Source organism: Gasterosteus aculeatus, chromosome 3, assembly GCF_964276395.1.
Source record: "Gasterosteus aculeatus chromosome 3, fGasAcu3.hap1.1, whole genome shotgun sequence".
NCBI classification, from domain to species: domain Eukaryota; kingdom Metazoa; phylum Chordata; class Actinopteri; order Perciformes; family Gasterosteidae; genus Gasterosteus; species Gasterosteus aculeatus.
The window spans coordinates 17,708,503-17,724,622 of NC_135690.1; the positions used below are offsets into that span (position 1 = coordinate 17,708,503).

The following is a 16,120-nucleotide window of genomic DNA, read 5'->3' on the forward strand; positions in this document are numbered from 1 at the left end:
AGGAACAACAGAGAAAAATTGAGGCATAAAGAGAGAGACACTGTGAGCACGGCGACATTCACGACAGAGAAAATCACACACGGTACAATCAAAGAGAGGCACACGAGGCGCAGTAGCTCATCTGAGATTCATTTAAAGTCTGACCTTTGACCTCACTATTTCAGTTTTTTTCAGATATAGATTTTTGATGTGAGAACTAACATTGAAAGCAAAGCTCCACATTTCTGAAAAAGCATCCTGTTAATATCATCAGTTTTGGTTAGTTGCATGAAATCAAAAAACCTCCAAAAAATATATATATATTTTTTTAAAACTCAAAAGTTTACAATATTTAGTTTAAATACTTGGATAAACTTAATACTTAATAAATATTGACATTAACTATCAGCTGCTTAGAGCTGGTGTTGTCTAGTTGCTATGAAATCACCTCCCGTTCTCGTCTCCGTGACACGCGTGTTCCCCGTGATGACAGCGTGTCAACAGACCAGACATCTCTCCTCTCGCCGCGCGACCGTAGTGACACTTAAATCTGAGCTGAGGATCTGAGGATCATGCATGCCTCTTTATTTGCAGTTTTTCAAGCTGCAATATAACACTTTTTTTTGGAAGCTGCATTCGGCGTCTCCGAGGGGAAGGTCGCTTATAACAACACGGCGCGCTCAGAAAACGGGTTTGCTGCAGTGAGTCAGTCGTTAGTCATCGGCGGGCAGCGCTGCTGCTGAGTGACTCACGTCAGAGCGAAGGCAATCAGAGCTCCCACCACCACGATGAAGTCCAGGATGTTCCACATGTCTCGGAAGTATGAGCCGTCGTGCAGGATGAGACCCTGGTCTATCATCTGGAGGACAAACAACGCACACCCACGGGGGACACGTGCAGCCAACCGATTAAAAGGCGCCGCGGCCGACGCCGCATAGAGATGTGTGATAGCGTGCGGGGTACCCACCTTGATGATCATCTCAAAGGTGAACACTCCAGTGAAGACGTAGTCGAAATAACGGAGGACCTTGAGAATTAACAGATAAAGAAGACGTGTTTGTGACTTTTCTGATGGTGGTGCACACCTGATGAAGACCCTGGTGACGGATGCGCGGCATCATGCGTGTCACTCATAAGTCATAAGTGAGCTAACCTCACTTGCACAACACTAAGTTGCAGTAAAGATGTCGATCCTGGTCTTTGGTGGAAAAAGCGGGGAAATGACTGGCGAGCGAGCAGGTGGACGGCGTGCTGGCGACTCTCGACACTTTGCACCACACAAAGTTGAGAAAAAAACAAAGTGCGCAGCGATTTCTCAGGCAGATTCTCAGATCTCGCGTTTGTGCGAAAGCAAGACGTGCCGTGACACATTGTCACCGACGGCGTTACGTCAACTCGAGATGAAGCAGTGGACCCGAGAGCTGAACCCTCCTCGGTCGGCGTTTCAGACGAATCGCTGTTAGCTCGTCGGCGGCTTCCTTGAGGACGGACGTGCACAAAAGAAGGCGAACGTATCGAGTGGCGGCGTGAGAACCATCAGATCATCCCGCTACCATTAATTCAGGCGCCCACGCCCTTCACGGCTGATCCTTGCGCTCATCTCACCTTGTTCCTGTCCGAGTTGGTGCACACAGGGTCCTCGGCGGCCAGAGCGATGCTGCTCGCCACGATCACGAGGAGGATGGACATCTCGAAGTAGCGCATGGTGACCACGTAGTGACAGACCTTCCGGATGCTGCGGAAGAAACCGAGGGAGAGGATTTGTGTTTATTGTTGAAAGGGGGCCGAAGAAAGAAGGATTCTCGTGGCGTCTCACGGGTTGGAGGCTTTGAAGATGAACATGCTATCCGGAGCGGCGGGTTTGGCGGGAACCGGAGGCTCGCCTCCCTCGTCCTCCGTCTCCTCGTCTCTGTCCGTCTGCTCAGAACTGTACGCCTCCAACTCTCTGCTGTTCCCTAAAACGTGCGAGAGGGGAGAACAAAATGCTTCAGCTGTGCACGGACGGCTGTGATGGAGAAAGAACCCTCAGCGGACGCCAGGCGGCCCACACGGCCGACACTCGACCCCGCTTTACGAGGCGCGGCGAGCGCTACCTGTCATCGGCGTGAGCTCCAGCAGCGGCTGCGCGGACATTTCGACGGCCACGCTCGCCGCCGACCTGGACCTGTCCCCCCGTTTGACGGAGGCGGGCCGGCTCCCGGACTCGCAGGCCCTCGCGGTGAACCCGGCGGCCTCCGAGGCGGTCTCCTCGGGGCCGGCTTGGCCCGCGGGGACGGCGTCGCCCTGCTCCGGCCAGGTGGCGTCCGCCGGCTGCTCACACTGGGGAGGATCGGGAATCTCTCTGAAAGGGGAAAGAAAAGCTCACCAAACACCGGCTCAGGAGTGCGTCGGCCACCCGTCTCCTCGGGCCTCACCTGCGGGCGTCTTCGCCGTCTTCTGCGTACGGGTTGACGATGCACGTTGCGCCGTCGTCTGGGACCGACCCGCCTCCTGCACCCTCGTCCTTCTCCTCCCCCTCGTCCAGCGTCTTCCTCTCCTGGCTGCGCGAGCGTCTGGCGTGTGGCTCCTCATGCGGCGCCTGCCCGCAGTCCAGGCTCTTGGCCTCGGAGCGAGCGTCCCGGTGCCGGTGCCTCCTGTGCCGCGCCCCCTCGTCCGGCCCCTGGCCGGGCCTGAACTTGCGGGCCATCCTGTGCCGGCCCCCGCCGCCGCCGGCGGCCCGGTGGTTGGGCCCCCCCGTTTTCTCCTCGCTGAGGTTCACCAGAGGCTCGGCGGCCGGCGGCTCGGGGATGGCGATGGCCACCGACGTGGCGTCCTCGGGGAGGGGCATCCCCGTGGAGGCGGGGGACCCGGGCAGGTGAGCCGGGGCGGCCTCTTGGGGGACGGCGGGGGTTTCGGCGGTGTCCTCCGCGGCGCTTGCGACCAGCTCCTCTCTGCTCGCCATCTGCCGGCGTTTGCGCAGCTGATTGGCTCTCTGCTCCCACACGGACATGTGGACCTTCCTCCTCCTCTCGCGCCGGGTGACGAAGGCGCTGGGGCCCTTGAGGGGCTGCTCGTCGGCGGCCCCCGCCCGCTCCTCGGGCTCCTCCGGGAAGTTCGGGCGGCCTCGGTGGATGGCTCGCTTCCTGTACAGGTACGGTCGTCTCCTCCCACTGGGGACCAACAATGCATTTTATATCAACACGCGGCAACGAGGCCAAATTTGAGGAATTGTTGAGAAGAAACATGGAGACTTGCGTCCATTTAGTATTGTAGTTGTATAAAAGAATATTCAAACAACTCAAATAAAAGTGTCAAGAAAAGGAAAGAGGAATTTATGTTTGTTACTCAGCAACATAAAAACATCCCATTATGCAAAATGCTGCAAGCTAAAAAATACAAATGCATCCAAAAAATAAGAAAAAAATAAATTACCTGAGAGGTAAAGAACAGATCAAAAGAACCAAAACCACAAGAACAGAAAAAGGTAAAGTGCAGGACTCAAGTACAAATAAAGTGTAGAAAAACCTGAATAATTGATTAGGAGGAAGTGTGTGACACAGAAATACATACGCGTGTACTTACTGGTGTTCAGATTCTTTTGTTGTCCATGTAATCAATGAATGATTATTTGAAAACAAGACATTAGTGTTTTACAACATACACAGAACATTTGTTGTGACACCGAACAAAATGTGGAAAAAGGTGTTGACGGTGTAGACGGAGTTCATCCGGTTTACAAACTGAACTCGCGTCGGTTTCAGCTTCAGGGAAGTTTCCAGTAAATGTTGTTTTTTAATTCAAGGTTTCAGGTTCAAATCGATTGGAGAACGGGCAGAAGGTCAGAATACACATTTTGGTCAGCGCCACGTAACAGGCATAAAACAGGACAACGTGATGGAAGCAGCAGAACACGGAGACACAGAATCGGCATCCCGACGGCTGCAGCGCGTAAAACATTCAAATATGTAACAAACAAATGATGCGTTCAGTGTCGCTGTCAGAGACGAGGACGAATATTTGGCCTCACGGAATAAAATGGTGTTTATTCTTGATTTATTTGTCCGTAATACACTAATACACCGTTTTTTTTATTACACGGTTTCAGGAAATTAAAAAGGGATCCAAGATAATTTCGCCAGGAATCTTGCTTGTTAGCGAATATCAAACCAAAAGGTTTTGCATTCAACAATAGAGAGGTGTGGTTTCAGTAAATACTGATGCCTGCCCTTTAGACATGGTACATAAATCCAATGCAAAGTATACAGTGTGAAAATACTCATCCAAGAGTCTGATGATGTCGTCTGGTTTGGAGGTCAGTGTCTCGCTAACAAAAGAGGCTGCGGCTACAATGATGCCGCAAAATCTGTCAGTAAGAGATGCTTTAAATTCTGCGCATCCATCAAACATTCACGTCACGGATGCGGCCAACATGCCTTTTCCAACTTTGCATTCGTTCATGCAACCGGAAGGCAGATCGAGCGCTCGCCAGTTACACCTTCAACTGGTTCTCAGAGAGTCCCGAGATATTGATCTCATCCGCCGCACCTAATGATCTTATTCTCGCGTTTCTCTGCAATAAGAGAAGTAGCGGAATTTTCCATTTGCCCGAGAGGAGAGTCGATCTGAGAAACAGCCACGCACTCACGACTCTGATCTGCATCTCATCCTCAAACCCGCCTTTTGTAAGCTGATAAACGATGACTTACTCAGATATCAGGCCGTCTCTGCCCCTGGCGTATCGCTGGTTGAAGAACTCCTCCTCCTCCTCTTCATCCTAACACACACACACAACAGATATAACACTTCATGTTAATCAGGTCTGCGTAAAATGCGCTACCGGCGGTGCAAAGCGGCTCAAACCTTCGTCAGCTCCTGCGCGTTGGCCAGATTATCCACAGCGATGGCCAAGAAGACGTTGAGCAGAGTGTCTGTCATGAAGGCAGGTAAGAAGCAACGCACCGAGCTGTGGGAACCCCAACACCCCTCAAAGGGCCTCCTGCTTGGACTGGTGCAGAGCTTCAGGTCACGAGGCTAAATGATCTAACTTCAATCTCCGGTCTCTGTGCTAATGTAGCTTCACAACATGTTACGTCTTCATTTATTTGGCAATTCTTTGCCAAAATGTTGAGCTTTTCCTTTAAGATGTGTGCAAACTACGATGTGAGGTTAATTAAACTACCGGACAGCATTCATCATGTTTGAAATGAGCCATAAATCTATTTACTCTTCGACTGGTGTCGCATTCGGAACGCGGGACTTTTAATTGCGACGCAGCATCCTCTCCCCCGACTGGCCGGCGTTCAGACTCGGATGCGACGCCGGGGCTCAAAGGATACAGTTTCCGAACAAGGTGAGCACTATGAAGTAGATGGAAGACCACATGCCGTACTGCACTCCGCCCTGCGAGCGGATCCCATCATACATCACCTCGTTCCAGTCCTCGCCAGTCAGGATCTGCAGGTAAATGCGGGGGGGGGGGGGGGGGGGAATCAGCGCAAACAATCACACTGCTCACATTTCATGGGCCTGAAAGCACGCGGAAACACGAGACGGATCAAAACACTCTTTCACAGCGCGGTTGTTTTTTTTTTTGCAGCAGCAGCAGCAGATTTTTATGTGGATTCGCTCACGTTCCACTTGTCTGATATTCATGTGCGCATATGTGTGCATGGATGTGTGGGATGATGGCGGAGGCGGGCGGGCGGGGGGGCGATGGCGGGTGGGGGGGGTGGAGAGCGTGTGAGCAGAGTTGTTTAATCTGCGCCTGGGGGTGAGAAATATACCCAGGGTGCAATGTGTCACGCAGAGCAGGCAGAACGAGGGGGATCTGTGGGAGCCAAACCTGAAACACCGTCATGATGGCAGCTGGAAACGTGTCAAAGTTGGTGGGAGTGTAATCTTCAAAGATAAACCTAGAGGGGAGGCAGATAGAAAAGCAGGGTCAGATATGGCCAGGGGAAGAATAGGTGGGGGAAGATGAGGAGGAGGAGGAGGATGCAGAGCTATTTTCATCCGGTCACGTTGTTTCCTCCCCTCGTCATTGTTGAGAAGAAAACTGCCGCTTCCGCGATGGGATATCCAGCTTTAAAAACTCAGTGAAAACTCGGCACCACACGTGTGAGGAGAAAGCTGAGGATGCCAGTTTTGCTTTTGCTCACCTTCCTCCAAAAAGCTGCATCCCCAGCAGAGCAAACACCACGATGAAGAGGAAGAGGAGAAACAGCAGGCTGATAATGGACTTCATGGAGCTCATGAGGGACACCACCAAGTTCCTGAGAGACGCCCAGTACCTGACAGAAGGAATTCACAGACTTCAGGTTCTTCAGTACACAAGTACACGACAGTGTTTGTATTTAGGTATTTTTCTTTACTTTGTGATTTTGAAAATCCTCAAGAGTCGCAGGGCCCTCAGCACGCTGATCCCGAAGGACATGCCGGGCCTGAAGAAGCCCCAAACCACCTCAAAGATGCTGCCAACGATGACCTGAAGAACACACAAAACCCATGTCCTTCACGCTCCCTCTGGCCGGCAGAAAAGGGGCCCGAACCTTTCTTTATCTGGAGAAAACTCTTAAGCGTGACACTGAGGTGCTTTAGGGGTTTAAATTTAATGTTTTGCTGCTGAATGAAAATGAAACAAGAATAAGAATAATTTTGCACCAGACTCCGGTCAGCTCTGTCACGTGTAACGTGGAGCCAGAACAAAGAATTGAGGATCTCACCCCACAGTCGAAGCAGTTGAAAGATGAATGGAAGTAGAGCCGGAAACCCAGACCGTACATCTTCAAAAACATCTCAGCCAAAAACAGCCCGAGGAAAACAAACTCTGCGTAGTCTAAAGAACGAGAGCAGAGGGGGGAGAAACAGGTCGGTCAGGTCAGAGGAGACCCGGAGCAGCAAAGAGCAACGCGAGTCAACCCACAGAGGAAGACGGTCAGCCAGGCGGGCTGGTTGTGGTGGACGATGGCCACGCAGACGGTGTTGAGCGCCACGAGGCTGAGCACCATCAGGTAGAAGGTGTCCGTCTTCACCATGCGGCGGATGGAGATGCGTAGCATGCGCTCTTTGCGCCGCAGGTAGGCGGCCGGGCCTCGCCGCCCGCTGCGGAAGTTCATCCTGGAGCGCGACATGCCTGAGAGAGGGGAAGAGGGGGGGAGGAGATCAGGAGGGGAGGCGCAGCGCGTCTCCAGGAGGAGGTGGTGGAGCAGCAGGGCCGTTGACTCACTGGCGGTGGACGTGTCCGTGTACTTCTCGTCCCCCGGCGCTCCTCTGCGCGCGCCGGTCTTCTTGCTCGCTCTCTTCAGCACTGAAAAGGTTCCGCGGAGACCGAAGGTTAGAAACGATTTCTATGGGTTTGAACTGGAAACAAAACGGAAACGACGATTCTCGACACACTCGAAGCCTCCTTGAGAGTCAGGAGCTTATTTGACTTTTCAGTCATCTGCATTTGATTCAGAATTAATCCGTTTTGCGTGTTTGGGTAACCCACGGTTACGTCCCATACGGAACCTTACACAAGTCGGGGCACTTTATTGGCATAACGTGGTGTGTGGCTCCTGGTGCAGGAGACGTGATCTCTGTTGAAAACATTTTTGACGCCGATTCGAATGAATGAAAAAGCAATTGATGAAGAAAGCTTGAGGACGTTCACAATATATTCATGTGCCGAATGGAATTCATGGATTTGTTCATAAAAGGTGTCGACAAAGACAAAGATGTGGCCTTCGGTTTTTTAATCTCTTTTTTAAGTGACAAACGCATCACGCCGCTTTTAAGGGCGTCCACGGCGGACGAGGTCGCCGCTGAGTGGTTCGTGTTAAATGGCAAACGTGGACTCTTCCAGAGGCTTTTTTTGGTTTCCCCGCTGAGGCAAAACGTCCTTTCGTTGCCATGGAAACCTGCCGCCTGCACAACGGCACGCGGTGCAGCGGCGGGAGAACCGATGACCGGAAGCACGTTTGACATGTTTCAACATACAGATTACAAAAAGTATGAAGATGTGAACTCACCGTCCAGGGGAGACCTCCCAGAACTTTTATTCTCCTCTGCCAGCATTACCTCCTCTGTAACACAACACAACGTCACTCAGCCGCAGCTCAGATCCTCGGACGTGGAACTCAATTCCGCCTCGTGCGTCAAAACTGAGGTGAACGTGCGCTGAGGGGCCGGCGTGACCTTCTTTGGACGAGCGGCTCTTCTTCTCTCTTACGTTCTCGCAAATTCGCTCGCCCCCCTCCTCCCTCTCCTCCCACACTCACCCGCATCCACGCACACGACGACTCTCACGCATGCATGTGAACACACACTGACGCCTGTGCACTCAGATTCAAGTCAGTGAGTCAGTATCACCTTTTTCTCACCCTCTACTAGCGTGGGAGACCAATGTAGAAGTTCCATTACACCATGTGTGTGTGTGTGTGTGTGTGCAGCTTGACAGAGCTACAGTTATCAAAAAAGTGTGTGTGTGTGTGGGACAGAGACACCTTTACAAAATCAGCTGCTTAATTGTTGGAATCACACAGCACCCTGAATCTTTGAAATTCATCTTTTGCAAAATGATCCCTTAATGGAGTGTTTGTATTTAATGAATCAATAAAGCAAAGGTCTGAACTCTTGTGTTTAACCACAGTTTGTGTTTGCCAAAAAAAAAAGTGTGCATACGGTCTCACAATCAGCAGCTACTCAAAGCTTCAAAAACTGAAATGACTGAATCGGCGTTATTTGGATAAACTGACACCATGTTTGGACTCTTTTGATACGTGAAAGATGGCACTTCCTCTCTGAAGCGAGCACCACGTTGTGGAAGCCCGCCCCCGGGCAGTGTGCGCGTCCGCGGGTGTGAGGTCGCTCGGCGGCCCAGTACCTGCCCTGTCTATCCAGGCCCGGTAGCCATTCAGCTCGCGCTCCACCTGCTGCTGGCGCCGCAGCTTCATGAAGGCCCGCCGGTTCTCCACCCGCTCCCTCTCTTTGGCAAATTCTCTGGAGAGGGACGCATTGAGACCGTAAGAGCAGAAACACGCCGCACGCAAGGGGGGGAGGCGGGGGGGGGGTCACACTCACCCTGACAGGACCCCCAGCACCAGGTTCAGCACGAAGAAGGAGCCGATGATGATGAGGGGGATGAAGTACATCCAGTTCCACGTCATACCCAAGGCGTCGTTGGTCTGAAAGAAACATTCATGTTAGCAGACGGCAGCTGTTACGCTCTGTGGTTCTCCTTTTTTTTTGGGGGGGGGGTCTCTCACGTTGTAGAGGACGGCCGTCCAGCCCTCCATGGTGATGCACTGGAAGACGGTGAGCACGGCGAACAGGATGTTGTCGAACTGCGTGATGCCGTCGTTGGGTCCGATCCAGGTGTCGTTGCAGTCGTACATGTCGGGGCACTTCCTGACTCCGCAGGCGAACGCCAACTCCGACGAGTCCACCGTCTCGTTGTCTACGAAAGAGGGAGAAGCGCGCGCGGACACCGTCAAGGTCGCCAAGGTCGCGTCCCGCCTTTTTTTTTTGCAGATCACGTGACCATTTCACGTTTCATTGTTTGTTTTGCTCGGGCTTATTTGACCATCTTTAATCTTCAATCTGACTTGTGGAAACTGTCCAGCATCTATTACCTTTCAATGAGGTACGAAGAAGCAGGTATGTGCATTTTCTACAAAACCTGTTAAATTTTTAACCTGCGAATTTTTAAACTTCAGGCCATCATTTCAGAATTATGGGATAGACGTAAATACCTTTCACGCGCTAAATACTGTTTACACAGGTTTCATATCTCAATCCGACAGTAAATACTGTGGCGTTGCGCGTGATTACAGAGTAGCTGTTGACTAATTAAGCCGTGGCTAAATTAGCCGGCGACTCTAATAATACCTCTGAGCTCGCCGAAAGCCTCAGAGTCTCAAACAAAGATGTTCACGCTGAGCAAGCCACACATTGCGTGAACCTGCTGGTAAACCTTTTAAAGCTAATTTAGAAGTAATCCAAAAAACAAAGCGGGACAATATTCTTCCGAAGGCTTTTGGTGTTGTGATAAAAGCAGGCGCACTCCAGAACAGGAGGCGCACACAGATGGCGAGGTGGTCAAGCCAAAATCTTTCCTGGGAGGGCCAAAGCGTGATGTGGTGCTCATCCAAGCGTCGGAACGCGAAGGTGAAAACACTTTAATTCAAACCCTGGGAGACTGATGCCAACGTGGTGTTTGGGTTGACGTTGGGCCGAGTTCCTCGTTCCCTCATTTTGATTGACACCGAAGTACGACGGGCGCCGATCTTAGCAAGCGGCGTACCGAGGAGGGCGTCGGACGGCAGGCAGGTCTGGTGGAGCTTCCCGCTGTAGAACTCCAGGCCGATGATGGCGAACATGAGGATGGCGAAGAACAGCAGCAGGCCGATCTGCAGCAGCGGGATCATGGCCTTCATGATGGACTTCAGCACAATCTGCAGGCCTTGAAGCAGACAAAACGCACCCTGTTCAGGAATAACGCCACGCGTGTTTTGGCGTCGTCTTTTTCGCCGACACGCGCTTTTTCTCACGCCGCGAACCGAAGAAGAACCACTTCACGTCATTTGCACTTGCAGGTCGGAGGTCAGCGAGCGACTCACTTGGGATGCCGGAGACGAGCTTGAGGGGTCTCAGCACTCGCACAGCCCTCAGGGTCCGAAGGTCGACCGGGATGTTCATGTGGGCGCCTGCTGTGGCCAGGATCCTACACACACACACACACACACACACCATGTCAACAGCACGTTTTATCTTTTATCGTCGGGTAAAACTGAAATTACCTGAAAATGAAAAACAGAAGAAAGGACAGGGACGTCCTTTAGGATCTGGTGCTAAATGTCTCCTTCCTTTCTTTTTTTTGTATGTTTTTAATGACAGAAAAAGGCGAAAGGCAACAAATGGATGTGAGGCAGTTCTGGAGACGCGGGATCTCAGAGGAAGGAAAAGGTGGATTAATAAAACTGATTTGCTGCCTCCCCGCGCGGCGGATCTATTCAGTGGCAGACTTGTATGGCGAGAGGCAAAGAATGCACAGCTACACCTGGCAGGCATTTCCACTCACGTCTACCCACGCACACATCGATGTCCCTCCACCTACACACAAACAATGAACAAAACAGAAACAGGGGCAAACAACGGGCACGTACACCAGTGATCCCATGTGAATGTTTCCTGTAAGCAGAGAAAAATGTTACAAACAAATCATGCAATGAAGCCGCTGTAACGAACACCCTTCACTAATTAACAAGCTGCCAGTTCGCTGCGTGATGTTTTCAACAGGTTGTGAAAATTATCCCAGAAATCTTAATTACTTCCAGATTATTTCAGATTTTTGTACAGATACAAATCTTATTAACTCATAAAATTTTGGGCAATGTTAGTGTGGGGGCTGGTGTGTGTGTGTGTGTGTGTGTGTGAGCAGGGGGTGGAAAGCACATGGCAGGAACTCAAGAGTAAGCCCACGCAGAATCTCTCCCCCTGAAAGCAGTGGGAGGGAGAGAGGCCGAATGAGCGAGTGAATGAAGCGAGGCGCCGCTCACTCAGGGGTGAAGCAGAAGGTGAACGCCGCGACAAGTGCAGGACACCCGATGTAGTGTAGATGATGCACGAGAGCCCCCCCCCCCCTCACCCCGAGGTCCGAGGTGGTGACGACCAAAGCCATTAGAGGGCGACTGCATATCTATTCACGTTCATCATGTGCATGCAGTTTGCATGCAGCCTTTGAAACCACAGCAACTTGTATCGCACAGTCTGACGTGCAGATGTTGCAAAAGGGTCGTTTTCTGCTGCGCAAACATTCATGCGCACACATGTTGGCGAATCAACACGACAAACATCAGGCTTTCTGTTATTTTGTGCCACTGGCGAGGAAACCAAACCATCCCTTTTACTTCGGTGTGGTTTATCAGGAGTAATTGGGTTTTAATGTGCCTGAATGTGCGTGAGTGAGTGAGCAGGTGAGTGAGTGAGTGAGTGAGTGAGCGAGCGTGTCAGACCCTGCAAGAGATGACACAGTGAGGGACTCTACGGCGTCTGTGGAAATAGCCTTCAAATCCAACGCGGCGAAGAACGCGAGCAGGCAGCAGCTCCTTCAAGGCTGCACTTTGGGCACAACAATTCAGTGGAGGCTTTGTCTAAATTAAAGCAAATATTCTCTCTGTTGGTCTTATGAATCATCCCTAGGCACACACACACACACACACACACACACACACACACACACACACCGACGCCATCTTATTTTGTTTAGTTGAGAAATTGTTTTCCTGCACAAACTTAAATTCAATGAAACAGGCTGAAATCATACAAACCAAAATTTTGCTTCAAATGTCATGCATTCATTTCTACTGTTTAGTCTCTACTCGCATCTGACATCTTTCAAAATACCCGCGTTGTGGTTTTGGTTAAAAGCCTCAGCTAACTGAAAAATGTAAAAATACACGTCATTACTTTCACTTCCTGCTTCACTGTCGCCGCACGCGGGGCCGCGTTGAGCTCCAATCCGGGTTATAAATTCCCCGCTCGTGCTCCGGCAACCTGATTAATTCTTTGATTTGAACACAAGTAGGAGAAGAGACCCCCCCCCCGACACATTCCTTCAGTCCCTCCGCTGTGGTCCTGTTTGCCGGTTAGCCCCAGTTACCGGCAGAGCTCCAGGGCGGATTGTTCACCTTCTTGCGCGTTATGAAAAGGCCGACCTCCCGGATCCTCTGACACAAGGTCATCTTGTAAAAATGAGACGTGAATTGTTTAGATTCTGTCATTTGCACTGTGCGTTCATCATTTAAACAGGCTGATCGTTTGGATGCAAACGCATTTTGGTTTCCTTCTGTATCCTTCAACCTATTTTAACGGGAGAAATATCCTGTTTTGCAGGTGTGGAAACACAGATAATGCGTAATAAAAGGATTGCACAAAGAGAAGTGTCATTTCACCAGGGCTTGGGTGGAGTAAAAGGAGAATAGGACACAGATTCAACTCCGTAGCGATCCAGCATGGAGTTGATGTTTGTACTGAGAGGCTGATCCTTTTCCTCGTGGCTCTTTGAGTGAAGCACTGTTGCGCCTCGTTATAGCAAACGGGCTCTGGAGAGGCTGAATTCATTACGTGCACAGAGAGCAGCGTCTCCCACACACCTCCACCTACACGAAGAACACCGCCAGGAACTACGGCGAGCAGCAGCCTCGCTGCTCGGCCACAGCTCCGCGTACGGTGATGTGCAGCCGCGTCAACCAATTAACGGCTTTGAATTAAATTAAGAAAAAAACATTTATTCCATATTAGTCATACGATCATCGGCTGAGTGTGTTTTTCTCAAAGACACACTTATGAAAACACGTTTTAAATCGTATCTGAATTCACTTTAGAGTCACTGACATCGCCTGGAAGACGCTTCCAGCTGTAAAGTTCCATCTGCAGTTTGACTGGTTCTGAGGTTACGGATGCACTTGATTGCTACTTAATCAAACAGCACCGTTAAGACCTGCACATTAGTAACTACCTTATTAATCTGTTATTTCACTGAAGCATCTGCTGCAACGTCTAGTTACACACAAAAACTAAAATGCTGAACATGCAGGCAGCTGGTTCCCTCGGAGGAACCCTAAGAGTGTGTCATGATCCGCTTTAAACACTCCTGAATAAAGCCACGTTTGATGACGTCACCACAAACTAACACAACGCAGAGGGAAAGTGGGTCCAGCGAGTAATGATCCCCCACTGCCTGTTTTCTAACGTCGTTTTCTCGTCCTGGTGTGCGTGCACAACTCACAAAAGATGGCTGACGTGGTGCGGACAGCCATCTTTACCCCCCCGCCCTCTACGACGGGTTAATCCAGCGATACATGCAAATACACATTGGAGGATGCAGGGGACAGACTCGCCGTTGTGTGTCTGTCTGTGTGCCAGGTGGCTGATGAATCACTGCCGACTCCCACCAAGTTGTGTTATTCATCCTGTAAGAAGAGCCGTCTCGCTGTGAGAGCGACCAGAGGCACCCGGGGACCAACTTGTGGTCCGGTCGAAACTAATGGAACAGCGCGAGGGCAGCAGGTTCACTGGCAACCGCCTGAACCTTCAGCCGCACAACTGGAGTAAGACACAAGTCACTGGGGAGACGTTGTATTGCTAATCAAAAACGTCGGGCCCTTAACGATCCGCGTGCCGCAGGACACAATTGACCAAATTAGGAACCCGTGAATTAAATTGCTTTTGTGGGTGAATTGTTCTGGCTTCTCCGTTTTGCTACACACTCGTCACTTAGATTAAGGGTTTTAATTGAGCTCGTCGTCCCGGCAGATTCATTAATATGAAATGGAATGAATGCCGAGAGCGCTGGCCCAGTGGCCTCGATTTCATTCCCCACCGGCCTCCACCACACATGTGTGTTTTCTTTTAAGTCTGACTTACTTCTACTGTGCCACCGGTGTGTGTGTGTGTGTGTGTGTGTGTGTGCGTGTGTGTGTGAGGAGAGCCGCGTGTGTTCGAATCGGAAAATGTGTCAGACAGGTGGCAGGAAAGCGGGTCGCCGGTTAAAAGCCGCGGCTGGAACCGGGCGAGATGATCGGCGGAGCGCCAAACGAACCCCATCGAGTCGTCAGTTATACGAGAAGAACTTTGCCAACAGTTGAGTCCATTTTGACCGCGGGGCATTTTAAGAGGGACTTAACCGTTCACAGTTACGACAAAGCGCACTTCCTGGACTTGAGATCTGATTCCACAGCTTCCTCCTTCTGTTACTTTCTCACATCAACCTGATCTCCAAAACCTGCTCGTAAACATGGATACGAAAATCTTGAACATACAAATTGGTAACCATACATAGGAGCTGGCGGCGGTTAACCACGCCCCCTGAGTGAACAACATGGCGGACCATGTCGGATTCTTGAGTGAACGTCTCTCCGCCATGTTGGGTTTTTTGAGGGGGTTAGGGTTAATATTCTATTCTTACAAGTTAACATTGATTTCTCGTTAAAAATGCAATCATAACACGTTTATTTTACATGGTTAGACTTCACGAAGTGTGTTTACGGGGCGCAGGTCCCCATTCACTTTGAACAGGGCGACGTCATCAGCTGCAGTCCGTATTTATTCAGTATGGATCACTACGAATTTTTATGTTCAAGATTTTCGAACACATTTTTACAAACAGCTTTTAGAGATCAGGCTGCTCAGATGCATTGAAATGAAGTCGGCTTGTGTGCATTCTGCTCTTTCTCTTCTGTGTTCCACAAGTCATAAACCAAATCCTCTATCACACAACTGAGGAAACATCTGCTAAAAGTGCATCAACGCTGCCGCTGGCCGTTATGTAAGACGCACGTTGTTCTGGAGGACTGTAATTGGGTTCACAACTCGCTCTGAACTCAAACTGTTACACAACTCGCACCGCTGGCCTCCGAGTGATAGCCTACGCCTCTATTCATAGCAACACTCACATTGGCAACGCGTCGATGGTAAAAACAGCAGTGAACTCGTCCACAACCTGCTGGAGAGAAACGAGCCGTCGCTTTGAACAAACAGCGCTTTGGTTTTTCGCAAAAGCGTCTTGTGAGCAAACTGACGCCGGACGGGAGACTTTCAGAAAGGCTAGAAAGGTTAGAAAGGCGTTTGTGCCGCCGCCGCCGCCGCCGCCGCTAACCGGTCGGGAGACGCGATGCCGACGGGCCTTTTGTGCAAGAAGACAAGGCGGCGCGATGTCAGCCATCTTTCCCGGGTGCAAAGGCCCCACGCGCTGCAGGAGTGGTCGCACTGTTTAACTCCAGCGCAGTTAATTCAGCCAAGCGTCCTCTCCGCCTTCCACGCGCTCCCTCAGCGCGTTTGCATAACAGCGCTGCTGCGTTCTCGTTTAATTCACACGGGTCCCGGGGGCGAGCCGGAGAGGGTTTTAGACACAACGGCCAATCCACTCATCCACCCACCCATCGCTGCCTGCAGAGCCACGGAAACACACGCGGCCGTTGCGTTTATGCGTCGCGTGTTTCCTACGGAGTGTTTAAAACGTACAGAATGCGCTAATGGAGGATGTTGAACAACGTCTAATCGACAGCGGAGACCCGCGTATCGGGCCGAGCTCCGCTGACCACGTGTCAGACACGAGGCGCAGATCGCCAGCCTCAAAAGGCAGCACGAGCGTGCACGAGCGTGCACGGCAACAGCGGTGACA

At 51.0% G+C, this 16,120-nt stretch overlaps 1 protein-coding gene across 2 annotated transcripts in view; it reads right to left on the reverse strand.

The window, feature by feature from the left end:
• LOC120815831 (voltage-dependent R-type calcium channel subunit alpha-1E) overlaps positions 1-16,120 on the reverse strand; it is a 29,242-nt gene that overhangs the window by 9,598 nt on the left and 3,524 nt on the right. For both annotated transcript variants that reach the window (XM_078099879.1, XM_040170844.2), the window contains exons 3-23: positions 10,557-10,660; positions 10,241-10,399; positions 9,204-9,394; positions 9,019-9,122; positions 8,822-8,937; positions 7,968-8,021; positions 7,184-7,264; positions 6,881-7,090; positions 6,681-6,793; positions 6,330-6,442; positions 6,117-6,248; positions 5,801-5,870; positions 5,295-5,412; positions 4,819-4,886; positions 4,665-4,732; positions 2,394-3,128; positions 2,073-2,320; positions 1,796-1,934; positions 1,585-1,714; positions 947-1,006; positions 732-838 (exon numbers count right to left, since the gene is read on the reverse strand). In XM_078099879.1, coding sequence (XP_077956005.1) covers positions 732-838; positions 947-1,006; positions 1,585-1,714; positions 1,796-1,934; positions 2,073-2,320; positions 2,394-3,128; positions 4,665-4,732; positions 4,819-4,886; positions 5,295-5,412; positions 5,801-5,870; positions 6,117-6,248; positions 6,330-6,442; positions 6,681-6,793; positions 6,881-7,090; positions 7,184-7,264; positions 7,968-8,021; positions 8,822-8,937; positions 9,019-9,122; positions 9,204-9,394; positions 10,241-10,399; positions 10,557-10,660 — 3,120 coding nt within the window. The remainder of the gene's footprint in view (positions 1-731; positions 839-946; positions 1,007-1,584; positions 1,715-1,795; positions 1,935-2,072; positions 2,321-2,393; positions 3,129-4,664; positions 4,733-4,818; positions 4,887-5,294; positions 5,413-5,800; positions 5,871-6,116; positions 6,249-6,329; positions 6,443-6,680; positions 6,794-6,880; positions 7,091-7,183; positions 7,265-7,967; positions 8,022-8,821; positions 8,938-9,018; positions 9,123-9,203; positions 9,395-10,240; positions 10,400-10,556; positions 10,661-16,120) is intronic.